Genomic DNA, 18,041 nt, shown 5'->3' with positions numbered 1-18,041 from the left:
CGTGTGACCTTTAGGAAAAGATCAGAGATATATACAAGTTGTGAGACCTCTGAAGGTCTCACAGATAAAACTTACATCTTCGTAAGTTTCATCTCCCTGTGAAAGTTCCTCTAGCACTGAGGGCGTTGCGAAGTTGCGACATCTGAGGACCGTGCATAGGTTCACTTATGTTATAGGTCACGTCACTGACCTGACCTGAGCTGAAAATACGGCTGATCTCACAAGATCCGGCTTGAGTCAAAGGTCAGGTATGCCAAGTTTCAGCTCTCCATCGCGGGCGTGTTCCGAGCTATTGCCAAAAAAAAAGTATGGGGGCGGCACCCGCCCCCCCCCCCCCCTTGGCCGGCGAGTGCTCGACTTCGACTATTAATTGATGGGAACATATGCCACAATATGCGAATAAACGTAAGATAAGCACCGAATCTGTCCATCGTGCACCTGATAGGTACACCTCAAGAATTATTGCATGTCCGTCCCTCCAGCATCTCAACCTCCGTGCCTCACCGGCGAGCGACGCAGCGATTCAATCCATGAAGGAACATATCCGAATTTTTTCTTCCTAGATAGGCAAAACCTTTCATTAAAAGATGCACAAGTTTATTGCAACATCCTAGATGATGCAATAAATCGAGGCAAAAATGTTGCGATAAACATGTTGCGATAAATTGAAATTTGTTCATCTTGTGTTACGATAAACGCGAGAAACTAGTATGTATGTGTTTGGTTTAACTATCCAGCTTAACACATGGCTGATATTAACAAATGTTTTTGTATCATTCAAAAATGATCACCCGGTATATAACTAATCATGAATGCCCAAATAACCATGTTTGAGTGTGCAGATCAAGCGTTGATGACCGTCTCTGCGTTCTTGATATATTCCAGATGTGGTCTCGCGCTCTTTCAGCGCTCACGCTAGTTTTGCTGACTCTGGCCATCAGTTGCTTGCTGGGCACCACAGGTAAGGAGTTGATGCAGCCGCTATGTATGAGGACTGAGGGGCTTCTGACCTGTACCTTACTTAGGAGCTGACTTTTCCGTCGGCCCTTGTGAGTGGTGACGCTTTAAATCTTAATCGTAATTCTAAGGGCAAATCCACAGAATAAGACTCTCCCGCACCCGAGCCTCAAAGCGTCAACGAACCTAAGACAGATGAGAATGCAACTATAAAATGGACATAGGGGTGATTCAAAAAAGTGTCCCACATTTCATTTTCAAATTCAAAGCGCATGGTACGACAAAAACACGTTTTGTTTGCTGTGAAAGTAAGCACGTGCAATGTAAATTTATTTTAAGTAGGTGAGAACACTGTTAATCATGTCGCCTTTGAGTAAGGAACAAAAAGTAAAGGTCGTGCAGTTTTACTGGGAGACCAAATCAATCGTCTTAACGCAACGGAAATTTCGGGCCCATTTTCAAACAAGGAAAACTCCAGATAGAAAGACAATACTTCGACTCTGTGAACAGCTCCTGAGAGAGGGATCCGTCGGAAACCTAAACAAGGGTCGGAGTGGAAGAAAGTCTTCTGCTAGAACTTCAGAATTCATCGCAAAAGTCCAGGCGGCTATCAACGACGACCCCTCAAAATCACTGCGAAAGCTCGCACAAGAGGTCAACGGTAGCTACAGCTCTGTGTGGCGAATCGCTAGAAAGGACCTTGGACTTACGCCCTATAAAGTTACCATTCATCACAAGTTGACATCAAGCGATCAAGAGCAGCGGTCTAGCTTTGCCAGATGGTTTTCTGAAAAGTGCACATCCGATCCAGCCTTTCTGGAGAACATTTGGTTCAGTGATGAAGCGCACTTTCACCTTGATGGCTACGTGAACACCCAGAACTGCAGGATTTGGGCCGCTGAGCGACCTGATATCGTGATGGAAAAGCCACTCCACAGTCAGAAGGTCACGGCGTGGTGCGCTTTCAGCGCCAAAGGCATCATCGGACCCATTTGGTTCCAGAACCAAGACGGATCGACAGCCACCATCACCAAAGAGCGGTACACAACAACGCTCAATCGCTTCTGGAAACGCTTACAAGCTCAACACCAGACACAGCTGAACTTCTTCTGGTTCCAGCAGGACGGTGCGACGCCTCACACCTCCAACATCGCCCTCGAGTGGCTGGAGACGCACTTCTGTGCCCGCATGATCAGCCGGAAAACGGCGCACCCCTGGCCGGCGCACTCCCCGGATCTAACGCCGCTCGACTTCTACCTCTGGGGGTATCTGAAGAGCCGCGTCTACCAAGGCAGCCCCCAAACCCTCTCAGATCTAAAGGCTGCCATCGGGCGTGAAGTCCGCAGGATTCCTCTTGCCACCTGCGCCCGAGTGGCAGCAGAAGTCAAGCACAGGGCTGATCTGTGCCTGTCGCGAAATGGACGCCATCTGGAGCACGTGCTCCACTGACTGCACCTGTCACGTTATGCCATGCTGGCTGCTTCCAAACAAATCTCCATGAAATGCTGCTTCTTTTGATGCAATAAACATGTGTCTGCGTTACCAAGTTTTTAAATAACTCAGAAAACAAATGTGGGACACTTTTCTGAATCACCCTGTAAAATACCGTATATCACCAGTCACCACTGGTAAGCCCAAGATTTTTGACGCCTATAGTAAGTTGCGTGCACTTGAACGGTTTGCCCGTGCAGATGCGCGTCTGGAGCCGACCGGCCGGGTGCTGGTGCAGCACCGCACCGAGACCATCACCGAGCTGACGTCGACGGTCACCACCAAGTTGTACACCTGCATCACCGGGTTCGCCACCTCGCCGCCGGCCTGCTCGGGTCGCCGGCGCCGGCGCCGTAGCCAGCCCAAGGGCCACGGGGCGCCCGAGCACCTTCCATCCACCGCAGCGTAAGAATTTATTGATCTTACATCAGTCGCCGAACCGGCCTCGCCGAACCGGCCTCTGTCCGCACCGGCCTCACGAACCGGCCTCTGTCCGCACCGGCCTCACGAACCGGCCTCTGTCCTCACCGGCCTCACGAACCGGCCTCTGTCCGCACCGGCCTCACGAACCGGCCTCTGTCCGCACCGGCCTCACGAACCGGCCTCTGTCCGCACCGGCCTCACGAACCGGCCTCTGTCCGCACCGGCCTCACGAACCGGCCTCTGTCCGCACCGGCCTCACCGAACCGGCCTCTGTCCGAACCGGCCTCTGCCAGGCCTCGTACCGAACTGACCTAACATTCCCAGGTCAGTCGCCGAACACGATACATACAGCCAACGACACTGCACACAGCACGTGGTTACGATGCAGATACCGGCGGACCGGACCCACCTGCCATTCCAACGGTGCCGGGTCCGTAGTGTTGCGCGGAGTCCATGGTCCGCGTCCCGCTCTGGCTCTCACCACCGTACCGTGCACGATAGAGGCTGCGTGATGCCAGCACACGCACGCTATCCTACCACACACGCGCAATCACGCCACCAGACGCGCCACTCGCGGCCCGCCTCTGTTGTCACCGTCGTCCCCTCTCACTGACTGGCGTCTGTCCTCTCGTCTCCTCCCTCGCCCTCCCCGCCCTCGCCCCTCCCCACGGACTGCCGCTCCCCAACCCACCTCCGACCCAGCTGGTCTTCACACTCCAGAGGGGCCACTAAACTTTATTAGGGGACCCTAATACCGATTATTTATTCACTGGAAGAGACACACCGACTTAAGCGCAATTTTCAGAGTGACGATCATCGACTGTTGCCGTGCTAACTGGAAACGTGTTTCGACATTTTTGGACAGATGCTCGCTTTTTAAAATCTTACCTGTCGAAGACAACAGCGCGTTGTTGAAGTGCCATTAGATTGGTGTCCAGCTGTGAGTGGTGTGCCCGAGGGCTCTATTCTCGGACCGAGCCTTTTTTTTTTTTTTTGCTTATAATTACAATACCTATTCCGGAGCTCTTACTGATTTATCGCAATCATCATCCTGACGACTCATGATATTCGTGCCATGTTAAGCAGACAGCCGTTCTACACATGGGTATCGAATGTCAATTTACTGATAGTAACATCTGGTATAACTTTTCTATTTGATCTCTATTTTCAGTCGGTCGGTGACGGCGCTGGAGTCGTCGCTGTCTCACACTCCGGTCAAGAAGGGCCGCTTCCTCTACACGTACATGAAGAGGGTGACGACGACGGTGGTCACCACGGACACGTCGTACATCAGCTCCGCCACTGTTATGATCGCCCTCGAGTGCACAGTGGCCGGCGCGAACCTCATCAACATGCCCAACTGCCCCTAACAGACCGGCGCGACACTTATCTGAGGAACGACACCGTACACAAATCATTTGAAGAAGATGGCAAACGAGTTTGTTATAAGAACTGCTTTATTTAACACTTGTGTCTGCTCTCCAGCGCTCTGGCAAAAGATCATACGAGTATTTTGGTTGGGATTGTTTTAAGATTTTACGTCGAAAGTCGAAAGTTGCAGGCATTATTTGTGTGGGCATAAAAGACAGAAACGAGAGGAGGCCTGATATCCATACTGCAAGAAGTGTGACAGACTGCGTGTGAGACAATATCATGGTAGCAGGTATGCGTCATTATTTGAGTTGGGCTCTGTTCTTTGTTTGCCCTTTAGTGTGGTGGCCACGTGGGAGCTTTGGAGTGGATGTATTATTGATGAATTTTGCAATACATAGATGAACATTGCACGGTTTCGTTTTCTGAGTCGTTGCATGCTTCAAAACCTGCTCCCCTGAGTAATGGGTACAGTACAAAGCTGCAGTTGCAAAGCTGAGGCAATGCAGTTGTCAGATTCTAAGCACGGCATGAGGAGCCCTATCCCCTTCCCCTCCATACGCACACACATTGCTACCACCATAACAGAATGACTTTCAATGCCGGGACAAAGTCGGGACATCAGACGGCGATGCTTCCAGCACGGTGTGGCAATACGGGTTCGCAGCGAGGGTGGCGGCGCAGAGGAGCCGACTGGTGCAGATGTGGTCGTTATTTGGCCGCGGGTGGGGGTCGCTTTGCTGTCGTGGGTGATGACACGGGTCGCGGATGGGTGGCGGCAGGAGGAGGGGAGCGAGCCGCACGCAGGCGCCGCCGCCGCCGCCGCCGACGGGGCTAGGATCGCCGACAGCGACAGTCGGCCGCCGCTCGCCGTCCCAGTGGTGTCCCGCCCCCGAGTCGGACGGTGCTGCAGGGTGCCGGAGACCTGACCCGACCCGACTACCGGTGACTGACAACATCCACGTCCCCGCTGGTGCTCCGTAACTGATCATGTGGTGACGTGACCGTGAGACACATTGGTGCCGCAGGGCGTCGTGCCCGGTGCTGTAATCGGCCAACAGCTCTAACCAGAGCACAGCCCATCTCCCCGAACAATCGCCGTTTAACTGCGAAAGTCAAAAGTAGTGAGAGCTTTACACTTATGTGGTGTTGAAACAGATGCATCCGCACGAATACACCGTCGATATAGCGATTACTGATACCGCTAGTGCAGTTACAGTGGTTTAGCTTACACGAGGCTTCCCCAATGACCGAAGGCACGCGCTTCAATAGAGGCTCATCGGGCAGCGCGGACCTGGCGAGCTGACTTCTCAGACCTCAGAGTGGCCAGCGGCGCCGGTGTGGGTCGCATCAGCGGCCCGTAGGCCGTGCTGAGCTGGTGATCAGCAGGTGGTCAGCAGCAGGTCAGCAGACGGTCAGCAGACGGTCAGCAGACGGTCAGCAGGCGCTGGACCAGTCCTCAGAGACGGCGGTATGGGCAAGAAGAACTCCAAGCTGAAGCCGGAGACGGTGGAAACCCTGATGACGATGACCTACTGTGAGTATGTCTTTGGACCGGCTCCGGGAGCCCGAAGGACTTCGGGGTATATACTCGCATGCATACGTGCTCTTGAGTTTTGAACGATTTGTGCACGTGTAGATGACACCGGGTTGGGTTGTGAGCTTCAAAATCTGTTCTTAGATGTTGTGGCTTAATCAGCTAGGCACGTGGTTCAAACTTTGTAAACGCAGTTGTACTTACCGTCACGTAATCACGTCACCTATCAAGAGCTATATAACGTCACCTAAAAGAGCGTACCGCCGAACAGACGGTGTCTAAAAAATTAACGATACGTACTTTTATTTATTGTTTTTCTTCGGAAGCTAAAAGTTGGCTAGCTAGAAGATAATTTACGAATCCGAGATGACATTTTCACATGACTAAAAACATCAAGTATTTCATTAAGTGCGATGAACAGTAGGTTGAAGTGTAGTGGTAACTGGTTATAGTAGGTACGACATTTAGCCTACAAAATTATTCTGAAGTTTCTTATTTTATAAACATTCTTATTGACTTTCGTTTAATGTTGGTAAGCTGATCATCACTTAAGTCTTTAAGAAAGAAAGACGTTTAATTAATATGCTTCAGAAAGTTAGGATTCCTAGGAAGCTAACTTCCAAAACTTCGGCTGCAAACTTCCAGCAGCTTGTCACATACCATTGGCAAAAATCGTGTTTGGTTACCACGCGCCTAAGTTTTTTTGTGGTACAAAAATAGTGGTCAGATTTCCATGCACGCTGATATTTGAAAAAAAGATATAGTTGTTCAGACTACGAATAAAACAAATTATACGTAAAAGCATGCCCACCTACAAAAACTCGCTTCGTCCCTCATCTAAATGCACCAGCCGGCTGCGATGCACCTGTGCCATGCATTGAGATGTTCTGCTACATTTGTGTTAGTTACATACTATTACTGTATTGCGTTCCCGCTTGAATTCGGTTTCAAGACGTCTGATGATGTGATTTTCCTTTAACACCTTTTACCTAAACACTTTTACTCTACGTTTAGCGGTTCACGTCCATCTGTATTTGCATTGGAGAAAAACTGAAACGATCACACATGGTCAATTCTAAAATCAAATTTTGCAGTCTACATTATAGGTGTACCTCCAAACACCCGTTTTAATTATGTTCCCAGTGTTTTCAAAATGCCTTCAATGAATGTGCATTGTGCAAGGGATAGGTATGACCAATGGAAAGTAAGTAGCACTTAAATCAATATAAATGAATGTATTTCTGTAGGTTCAGCGCTCTGCCCTGCTTCTGAAAAATGTAAAGCTGAGAGCTTGGCAGGTATTTGTATTCCCTTTCTGTGCGATATATACGGGCGCGTTGAATGACGTCCGGTCCTGCTCGAAAGGCGGCTCCATTTAGGGCGACGTGTCCAGCATCTGGGAGCACGCACTGGATATAGCCGATCTCATCGCAGCGCAGTCATAATTTATGGTCGGCCGTACAATATAAGGAAGGTGCCAGTTGCCACTGCCAAAGCGAGAGCCAACGCCTCTCGTTGCACCAAAGGCTGACTACATAGGATTAACTGGAGGGAACCGTTTTCTCGAACTGTTTAGCAAACATGCTAACGTTGTTGGCCATTGTGAGGTGGAACAGGATTGTGAGTGAGCGTTTCTGACGTATAGCGACACTGCCAAACAATGACCGGAACGCTGGCGTTTCGCAGTACCCCTATAGAGCGCAATGGCACGAGATCGGTTTGTTTGGAAACGGTTACAAAGGCGCGATTATGTTGTGAAACAATGGCGACAGTCGACTCGTCGAGAGACGGATGTCGGTAGGGAACAGAATCCTGAAAATGTAAGAATTGTATGGGTGAATGTGACGAAGCATTCAAACGGGATTCAATAATCATAAAACAATCTGCTGGCGAGTGGTGCATACCGCGTTAGCAGACCACTTATGTCACATAAGCGGAGCCCCAGTGTAGCGGATAATATAAGGGCACCCGGGCCTCATTTTACCTACAATCACGATGTGACTGACAGAAGAGGGATTTGAGGTGCCAGACGTCACCCCTAGTCTTGTGAAGAATGCACTGTTGATATAATCTAGCTAGCAGGATGGCTAGATATAATCTAGCTAGCAGATCAATATCAACTACCCGACGCTTTGTTAGTAGAATCATATTTAAGTAACCATCCCACCCTAACATTGTTTTTTTACTTTTGAGTAGAGATAGCCAAATTGGGGTCCCTGGCTTGCACTTACCGGTTTGGGTACTCACAACATCGAGAAAGGCTTTAATTCGGAGATATTTAACTTCAAAGTTGCAGTACTTTGGATTCAGAGGGGCTATTGCATCTGAATGCCCCCTTTGAATTTGTGACGTCAGCGCAGATCTAGCGATTTTAAAATCTTATTCTAACATATTTGTGAAGCAGTGATGGTAGGTATATGTCGTTTGCGCGTAACATCTGCCACTCTTTTAAGATACCAAATTATTGCTTCCAAATGACGTCGTAAGAAAAGCGAAGGCTCCGAAAAATAAGCAAATGTAATTGATCTAATATCTCAAAACCGGTTAGTATTCTTTAATGAAATTTGGTAGATGTTCATTTTTGCTCACTCTGAACCAAACGACATCACTTTTATGCCAATTGATTAGCTTTTTTGAAGGTGGGAGGGTCCCTTTAACGAGCCGACATGAATGAATGGCCCTATTTCGCAGGTGAAGTTCATTAAGTCGCAAAAATGTATATGAGAGATGGGAGCTCAACTACCAAAGAAAAGAAAAGAAAAGAGAAAGAGAGAGAGAGATATATAGAGAGAGAAAGAGAGAGAGAGAGAAAGAGAGAGCGAGCGAGAGAGAGAGAGAGAGAGAGAGAGAGAGAGAGAGAGAGAGAGAGAGAGAGAGAGAGAGAGAGAGAGAGAGAGAGAGAGAGAGAGAGACGGACGGACAGACAGACAGACAGACAGACAGACAGACAGACAGACAGACAGACAGACAGACAGACAGACAGACAGACAGACAGACAGACAGACAGACAGACAGACAGACAGACAGACAGACAGACAGACAGACAGACAGACAGACAGACAGACAGACAGACAGACAGACAGACAGACAGACAGACAGACGGACAGACAGACAGACAGACAGACAGACAGACGGACAGACAGACAGACAGACAGACAGACAGACAGACGGACGGACAGACAGACAGACAGACAGACAGACAGACAGACAGACAGACAGACAGACAGACAGACAGACAGACAGACAGACAGACAGACAGACAGACAGACAGACAGACAGACAGACAGACAGACAGACAGACAGACAGACAGACAGACAGACAGACAGACAGACAGACAGACAGACAGACAGACAGACAGACAGACAGACAGACAGACAGACAGACAGACAGACAGACAGACAGACAGACAGACAGACAGACAGACAGACAGACAGACAGACAGACAGACAGACAGACAGACAGACAGACAGACAGACAGACAGACAGACAGACAGACAGACAGACAGACAGACAGACAGACAGACAGACAGACAGACAGACAGACAGACAGACAGACAGACAGACAGACAGACAGACAGACAGACAGACAGACAGACAGACAGACAGACAGACAGACAGACAGACAGACAGACAGACAGACAGACAGACAGACGGACAGACAGATAGACAGACAGACAGACAGACAGACAGACAGACAGAGAGCGAGAGAGAGACAGACAGACAGACAGACAGACAGAGACAGAGACGGAGACAGAGACAGAGGCAGAGACGGAGAGACAGAGAGAGAAAAAAACAGACAGCGAAATCCATTCAGCTTAAAGGGACCCTCCCACCTTAACATTAGTTTTGAGTTGAGATAGACAAGTTTGCGGCCAGGCTCAGAAACCACCATTTATCCTGGTCGCAACCCCCGCAGCTTTATGGTGTTCAAGAAATTTCTTCCCTTTACTTGCAGGGTGGGACCAGCGTGGTCCCTATCTCTTAACCAATACGGGAATCTGATGACGTCATCAGGCTTTCGAACGTCCGTTAAATGTTTGACTAAAACGTTTTGTAGCACGCGGTGGTATGTGCTGCTTTGTGCGCAACAAATGCCGCACTTTCAAATAAAGTCGCTAGGAACAGCGGAGATCCCAAAAAGTAAACAAAAGTAAAAGTCTAATATCTTGAAAACCGGTGAATATTTTTCGATGAAATTTGGTAGATATTCGTTTTTGCTCTTTCTGAACCGAGCGACATCACTTTCATGCCAATTCATTAACTTTTTTTAAGGTGGGAGGGTCCCTTTAAAGGGACTATCCCACCTTTAACATGGGGTTTGAGTTGAGATAGCCAAGTTTTCGGCGAGGTTCAGAAACCACTATCTATCTAGGTAGGTTGCAACCCCCGCGGCCTCTTGGTGTTGAAGAAATTCGTTCCCTTCATTTGAAAATGGGCCTTGTACAAGGCCCTATCTTCAACATGGAGCGACCGTTAGTGTGACGTCACCTCGTTTAGTCATTCTGGTTTAAATGGGTTTGTTCGTTGAAAAATCGCTTAAAACTTGGTCTGAACTTTATTGTGGTGCCTACAGAGTAAAAAGAATCAGCTTTATGACAGTAATGTGGCCTGGGGAAGGAGGTAATTTTGGGCTGTGACGTCACATATTTGAAAGTTTGTGTTTGGAATATGGGAAGCCTAAGATGTTTAATGAAAAATAAATGCCAGAACCGTGTTCCTGGTCATCCAATCTATAAAGTTGGGCACAATTTAACTGGTTTTAACAACATTTTAGAAGGTGGGATAGTCCCTTTAAGCCTATGGGAAAATATTAAATTCGGAAAATACTGGAGATATCCGCTTCGTTCCATCACTTTTGTGCTTTGAAACCACAGTACTTAACAGCAGGTCACTTGGTGCTTCTTTGTTTGGTGTACTTATCCATGGGTCAGGTCAAATGAGGTCCACTGAGGTCAAATGACGTTTTTGCCAATAACTTGGCACATAATGACGCTAGAGCTTAAAAAATGGTATCATTGTGTTCCTGGTGATCAGCCGAATCGAATGATATGCGATATGATGCAATTTGGTTAACTTTAACTTAATTTCTTAATTTAAGTTTACTTAAAATTTAAGAAAAACTTTAAGTACACTTTAGCAAGCTAAAAAGTATATCATTCGACGCGCCTTGACGTGCTGAGTTCACTGGTGCTTTTCTTTTTGCTCTATCTTAAAGGGACTATCCCACCTTTAACCCTCGCACGACCAGGCGTTTTCTCATAACACGAACGACCAGGGGGGGGGGGGTTGTTACGACCCCCCCCTGGCGTTTCGAAACGGAAGGTCGTAGAGCTTAGCGGAAAAAACCAACGGATTGCTCTCAACGAGATCTCGCGATTGGTGGTATATTTTTTGGTCCTAGGTCAACATTTGACCTACTTATGACCGGTCAAAGGTCAAATTTTCCGAAAAATCAAACTTTTTCAACTTTCCGCGGCGATTGCGGCAAAACGGTGGGAGATATCGACTTGAAACCTTCACTATCGTGTTCCTTGATCAATTCTCTATCGTTTGGTATGTATTTCGTTTCCCTTGCTCTAAAAATGGCGCGTTGGGAGCGCCGGAAGTCGGCAAGGTCACAGTCGGCGGCAGAAACTCGAAAAATCAAAATTTAATTTTTTGAAATCTGAATGTATTTTTGGATTTGGGAGGTCCATTTGCTCCTTATAGAAGCTAATATTCTTGCATATTCCCATTGAGGTGACAAGAATTAGCAAAATAGTGGTTCGGGCGCTTTTCAAAAATAGTACCGGACGCTGTTCCTCTTGTGACGTCATAGCTCCGTGACCTGACCTGACCCGGTCAATTTTCTTGCACCACACGATAGCCAATGCTTGCCCCAACATGCATGGGAAGTTTCATCATGATCCATCAAACAATGTGGGTATCACCGGCAGAAAACCTAGGGATTCGGCGCACACGTTTGGTAACTGTCGGCCGGAGGCTGTACCTCTTATGACGTCATAACTCCGTGACCTGACATGACCCGATCAATTTTTTTCGGCAAAAGATGCGCAAAGGTTGCCCCAGAGGGTATTGAAAATTTCAGCCCGCTACGACGAGCCGTTTAGCGTGCACTTCGAAAAACCTCAGGGGGGGGGTTGATACACCCGGACACCCCCCCCCCCCTAGGCGTTCTAGGGTTAACATGGGGTTTGAGTTGAGATAGCCAAGTTTTCGGCGAGGTTCAGAAACCACTATCTATCTAGGTAGGTTGCAACCCCCGCGGCCTCTTGGTGTTGAAGAAATTCGTTCCCTTCATTTGAAAATGGGCCTTGTACAAGGCCCTATCTTCAACATGGAGCGACCGTTAGTGTGACGTCACCTCGTTTAGTCATTCTGATTTAAATGGGTTTGTTCGTTGAAAAATCGCTTAAAACTTGGTCTGAACTTTGTTGTGGTGCCTACAGAGTAAAAAGAATCAGCTTTATGACAGTAATGTGGCCTGGGGAAGGAGGTAATTTTGGGCTGTGACGTCACATATTTGAAAGTTTGTGTTTGGAATATGGGAAGCCTAAGATGTTTAATGAAAAATAAATGCCAGAACCGTGTTCCTGGTTATCCAATCTATAAATTCGGGCACAATTTAACTGGTTTTAACAACTTGGTAATATTACTAAGTGCTCGAGCGAGGAACATATTGAATATAATTAGATAAATAAAAGAAGTTGACCTTTTCCTCGACATCAAAAATGTAAAAAGCCGAATAATATATTTTAAAAAACGGTGAGCTTTCGGCCACTGGCCTTTATCAAACCAACGTGATAACAATGTTAAAAGACGATCCTGTGAATAATCTGTCTGCCATTTTTCAAAAACCGAAGATCGTGATATTTTAGGAAAGGCGCTACTCATAAGGGCAAACTATTTGATAGACCGATTGTCTACATAGTGTCCGATGTACGTAACATACATAATATACAATTGTACACGTAGCTGTCAAACACACATCGTATGGAAGGTATGTACACTAACGCCGATGTACATCACACACATAACAAAATAATATACACATACACATATTAATCGATTGAGTTGAAAAGGCTACACGCTCACAAGATACACATGATACAGGCGCTTACATGATTGGCCACGACGAAAGATTTGAGTTTATGTGCGGGCGGTTTGCTTTTATAAGTAGGGATTCTGCGATTTTTCTGTCCGGGTGTTCTTTGGAGCGATAAAGGACGCGAACCTGAAGAGGAAGGGATGATTTGTTTAGCGGCGCGCCGGGGTGGTGCTCACGGAAGTGGTCTTCCATCGGGGTCCCTTCGGATGCGCTCAAGGCGTCTCGTAAATGTTCGTTAAATCTTAGTCGAACAGGTCGTTTTGTCTCGCCAATATATGTGCCGTCGTCACCCTTTCCTTCACACAACTTACAATTTAGCCTGTAGACGACGTTCTTCTGTGTACAATCACCTGAAAAATCTGATTTACACATGTTGTATCGTGGGCCTCCAGGGCAGATAGGTTTAGATAGTGATGATCTAACCAGTTTGTTTCGTAGCTTTTGGGGGTTCCTCCATGCTATCCTGACAGCTAAGCCAGATTTCCTAACTTTACTTTGAATTTTGCATAGCAGTTCTTCATCTATGTACGGTAAACATAAGAAGCCATCTTCGCCCTTGTCTCGACTAACTTTACCCATCCTGGATCTGGACCCTTGCTGTTTGACCTCCCACAAGAGCCTTCTAAGAACTTTCTCTGGGTACCCATTTTGAACCAACAATGTCCAAATCTTGTCTATACTCGCCCTCTCTTTAGCACTGCTCGAAGAGTTCCTGATCGCTCGCCGAAACTGACTACGGACTATGTTTTGTTTAGTAGACTTCGGGTGGGCTGATTTATAGTGCAGGATGATCCCTGAGTTCGTAGGTTTTATGTAAAGTTCCGTTTCAATCTTCGTAACCTGGCCCTGGGTCACTACTGTCACTAAGGTATCTAGGAAGGCCACACCCGACTTTGTACCGGAATGCTCCATGGTAAAGCGGAGTGTCGGATGAAGCGAGTTTAAATGCGACAGAAAATCTACTAAAGCCTGCTCTCCATAGGTCCACACGCCTGCGTAATCGTCAATGTACCGAACCAAAAAGGACGGTTTCTGATCCAGGTTTTCTAACGCTTTGCGCTCAAAACGATCCAGAAAGAGAAGGCTCACCAAAGAAAGGCTCACCAGGATGAGGTGGATACCTTCGGTCTCTCCCAGGATGATATTAAACATCTCCTTCAGCATTGTCTCACCAAGAACGTATTTAGGTTTGATGATAAATTTTACCGACAAACACTAGGGATCGCTATGGGCAATCCATGTGCCCCTCCCATAGCCATTCTCTTTCTGGATCGTTTTGAGCGCAAAGCGTTAGAAAACCTGGATCAGAAACCGTCCTTTTTGGTTCGGTACATTGACGATTACGCAGGCGTGTGGACCTATGGAGAGCAGGCTTTAGTAGATTTTCTGTCGCATTTAAACTCGCTTCATCCGACACTCCGCTTTACCATGGAGCATTCCGGTACAAAGTCGGGTGTGGCCTTCCTAGATACCTTAGTGACAGTAGTGACCCAGGGCCAGGTTACGAAGATTGAAACGGAACTTTACATAAAACCTACGAACTCAGGGATCATCCTGCACTATAAATCAGCCCACCCGAAGTCTACTAAACAAAACATAGTCCGTAGTCAGTTTCGGCGAGCGATCAGGAACTCTTCGAGCAGTGCTAAAGAGAGGGCGAGTAAAGACAAGATTTGGACATTGTTGGTTCAAAATGGGTACCCAGAGAAAGTTCTTAGAAGGCTCTTGTGGGAGGTCAAACAGCAAGGGTCCAGATCCAGGATGGGTAAAGTTAGTCGAGACAAGGGCGAAGATGGCTTCTTATGTTTACCGTAGGGGAAGCCGGGGGAAGCCCGGGCGCGGGGGAAGCCCGGCCACCCCGTTTCCGGCTAAATTATTCACAATAAAATGCTCAACTGTTTGTCCTTTCAGCGTGGCAGTTAAGGTAACGCCAGCAAAAAGTTAAGGCTAACAAAAATTGCATATTGTTAAAGTTATAGCGCAAAAATGATATTTTAAGGGTTTTTAGCTAAAAAGTGAGATATGTTGCACTGTTAATGATATACCATACAGTACTAATATTTATACGAATGTTATGTAAGGACCGTTTAAGTGTTTGTAGTGAGGGGTGACGAGGCAGGCTGGCTTAAGTATGACATTTTTTCGAATATCGCTGTTCTAAAATAAAAATTAGCACATTGGGGTAACCCCGGGCGAGTGGCCAAGCTTACCCCCAACCGAGAGCAATGCCACTAAACCACTGTTTTCCATGAGATAATAGGTACTGAGCAGGATTGGTTTACACCTAGATCAAAGATAAATTTCGAAAATAAACATGTTATCATAGACAAAGCCAGTCATGTCACTTAAGGTCAACTAGGGTCAAACTACGTTTTTGCAGATAACGCGACAGACAATGAAGCTAGAGCTTCAAAAATGGTGTCGTTGTGTTCTTCTTCATCAGCCGAGTCGAATGATATGCAATATGATGCATTAAGGTAAATAGAAAAAGAAATTTTAAGGAATTTTGAAATACACATTTTTTGTCAATTTTGCATCACGATTTTCATCGACCTGTACTGTATATGTGGTAGACGCTAGCTAAAATACCAGTAGGGACATAAACTCTAAGATGTCCAGAGCTAATCAGTACCTTAATATTTCACTTTCCGTTAATGTTTGGAAGACACATAATGGTTTCATCAACTCGTTGTAAAGCGCTGGGGAGGTGGCCGGCGTTACCCCTATGCCGGGCTTACCCCAGAAAAATCAATACTTTTTTAAAACTCGATTTTCTCAACCTTATACTTATTCCACGAAACCGAAATTTTGGGAAAACACGGCCAATGAACTTAGCTAGCTAACAGGATATCAACATTTTATACAGCACGTAGGTATGGTATGTAATAAAAATGAAAAAGAGCTTACTATGCCGGGCTTCCCCCGGCTTCCCCTACATAGATGAAGAACTGCTATGCAAAATTCAAAGTAAAGTTAGGAAATCTGGCTTAGCTGTCAGGATAGCATGGAGGAACCCCCAAAAGCTACGAAACAAACTGGTTAGATCATCACTATCTAAACCTATCTGCCCTGGAGGCCCACGATGCAACATGTGTAAATCAGATTTTTCAGGTGATTGTACACAGAAGAACGTCGTCTACAGGCTAAATTGTAAGTTGTGTGAAGGAAAGGGTGACGACGGCACATATATTGGCGAGACAAAACGACCTGTTCGACTAAGATTTAACGAACATTTACGAGACGCCTTGAGCGCATCCGAAGGGACCCCGATGGGAGACCACTTCCGTGAGCACCACCCCGGCGCGCCGCTAAACAAATCATCCCTTCCTCTTCAGGTTCGCGTCCTTTATCGCTCCAAAGACCACCCGGACAGAAAAAATCGCAGAATCCCTACTTATAAAAGCAAACCGCCCGCACATAAACTCAAATCTTTCGTCGTGGCCAATCATGTAAGCGCCTGTATCATGTGTATCTTGTGAGCGTGTAGCCTTTTCAACTCAATCGATTAATATGTGTATGTGTATATTATTTTGTTATGTGTGTGATGTACATCGGCGTTAGTGTACATACCTTCCATACGATGTGTGTTTGACAGCTACGTGTACAATTGTATATTATGTATGTTACGTACATCGGACACTATGTAGACAATCGGTCTATCAAATAGTTTGCCCTTATGAGTAGCGCCTTTCCTAAAATATCACGATCTTCGGTTTTTGAAAAATGGCAGACAGATTATTCACAGGATCGTCTTTTAACGGTGTTCTATATACTCTGCTTTTAACATTGTTATCACGTTGGTTTGATAAAGGCCAGTGGCCGAAAGCTCACCGTTTTTTAAAATATATTATTCGGCTTTTTACATTTTTGATGTCGAGAAAAGGTCAACTTCTTTTATTTATCTAATTATATGGTTTTAACAACATTTTAGAAGGTGGGATAGTCCCTTTAAAGTTTGCTTGCACCCAAGCGGACTGGCAGCTGCAGTCTTTCGGACTGCACACGGTCAGGAGAGTTAATCATTAACTCTGGTGAGTTGAGTGCAGACTCGGCCTCCAGCCTTCAACAACCTTCCAAGTTTGTAATGACATCCGGTTGAATGCCGTGGCATGGCGCAAAGCTGTTCAACTTAATGACCTGCGCCAATGCAGCACAACTTGAGCACGACCGTGAGAAGTTCAGTTTTCGGTCCGTTTCTGTAACTTCAACTGTTTTAAGGATATAAATAGGCTAGGTGCGTGCATATGTTGATACGATGAGCGAATCTAGCAATACCTAGCTGTAGGCACAACAATTTGATTAATACCGTTTAATCCGCCTTATTTGCTTAGCTGAATTCTGCTGTAACATCTGTGATCGCTCTACATACTTGACACTTCTTTCACTCTGACCTCTCCACTCTGCTACCGTCCGTCTAGGCGCCGGCGCGCGGCCATGAGCACCTACCGAGCCACGTGTTGACGCTGACGGTATACCTACTGCGGCGCCGGCTCACGCAGTCTCCAGCCGGCTCAGCCGTAATTGGGTTGGGCGGCGAGAGAAGATGAGCCCACCGTCGCCCCAGGCATCCGCCGCGCGACGCGACTAAGCTGCGACTGATGGGACAAACGAGTGCTGGATAGGCGCTGGAGGCGTGAGAGGAAGAGAGAAAAAGGAGAAGGAGGAGTGGAGAAGAGAAGGAGATAGAGGAAAATGAGGGAAGAGAGGAAGGGGATGAGTATAAGGTTTTGATGACGAAGACGTATATGAGGAACAGCAACAGGAATTTATTGGAAAACGAAAAAACAGGCGAATCGTGGACTGTTTAATTTAATCGGAACGTCGTTGTTAAATATGGACCCTATGTAGATGCATAACGAGAACACTGCAAAACGAATGTACTAACTACGCTCTACAGTTGGCAATACCTAGTTGATAATGTTTTCTTGGGAGCTTTCTAAAATACCTTTGCTGAACAACGTTGTATGGGGGCAAATTAGCACTATGTAGATTCGGAGTGCTGCAATAAGGATTAAGGATATTTTTCAATTCAAAGGGGGAATTTCACCCTCAACATACACGGACGAACACTTCTAGCCGTCAGACATTGCAAACAGATGGAGAGATTAGAAGGAAAAGGTCTTAGTACACCTACTGCAGGTACTTACTACGTC

The 18,041-nt window shown here is 46.7% G+C and overlaps 2 protein-coding genes across 2 annotated transcripts in view; both read left to right on the top strand.

The window, feature by feature from the left end:
* The first annotated feature begins 247 nt into the window (after positions 1-247).
* On the top strand, positions 248-4,369 carry LOC122364499. The gene is made up of 3 exons (XM_043334918.1): positions 248-961; positions 2,649-2,853; positions 4,043-4,369. The coding sequence occupies exons 1-3, from the start codon at positions 886-888 to the stop codon at positions 4,239-4,241; spliced, it is 480 nt and encodes a 159-aa protein (XP_043190853.1). The 5' UTR covers positions 248-885; the 3' UTR covers positions 4,242-4,369.
* Positions 4,370-5,096: 727 nt separating this feature from the next.
* Positions 5,097-18,041, top strand: part of LOC122364516 (frequenin-1-like) — a 34,802-nt gene continuing 21,857 nt past the window's right edge. The window contains exon 1 of the mRNA XM_043334948.1: positions 5,097-5,779. Coding sequence (XP_043190883.1) covers positions 5,716-5,779 — 64 coding nt within the window. The 5' untranslated portion in view covers positions 5,097-5,715. The remainder of the gene's footprint in view (positions 5,780-18,041) is intronic.

Source organism: Amphibalanus amphitrite, unplaced genomic scaffold (genome assembly GCF_019059575.1).
Source record: "Amphibalanus amphitrite isolate SeventyFive unplaced genomic scaffold, NRLGWU_Aamphi_draft 000680F_arrow, whole genome shotgun sequence".
Lineage (NCBI taxonomy): Eukaryota > Metazoa > Arthropoda > Thecostraca > Balanomorpha > Balanidae > Amphibalanus > Amphibalanus amphitrite.
This window is presented reverse-complemented; position numbering and strand designations above follow the sequence as displayed.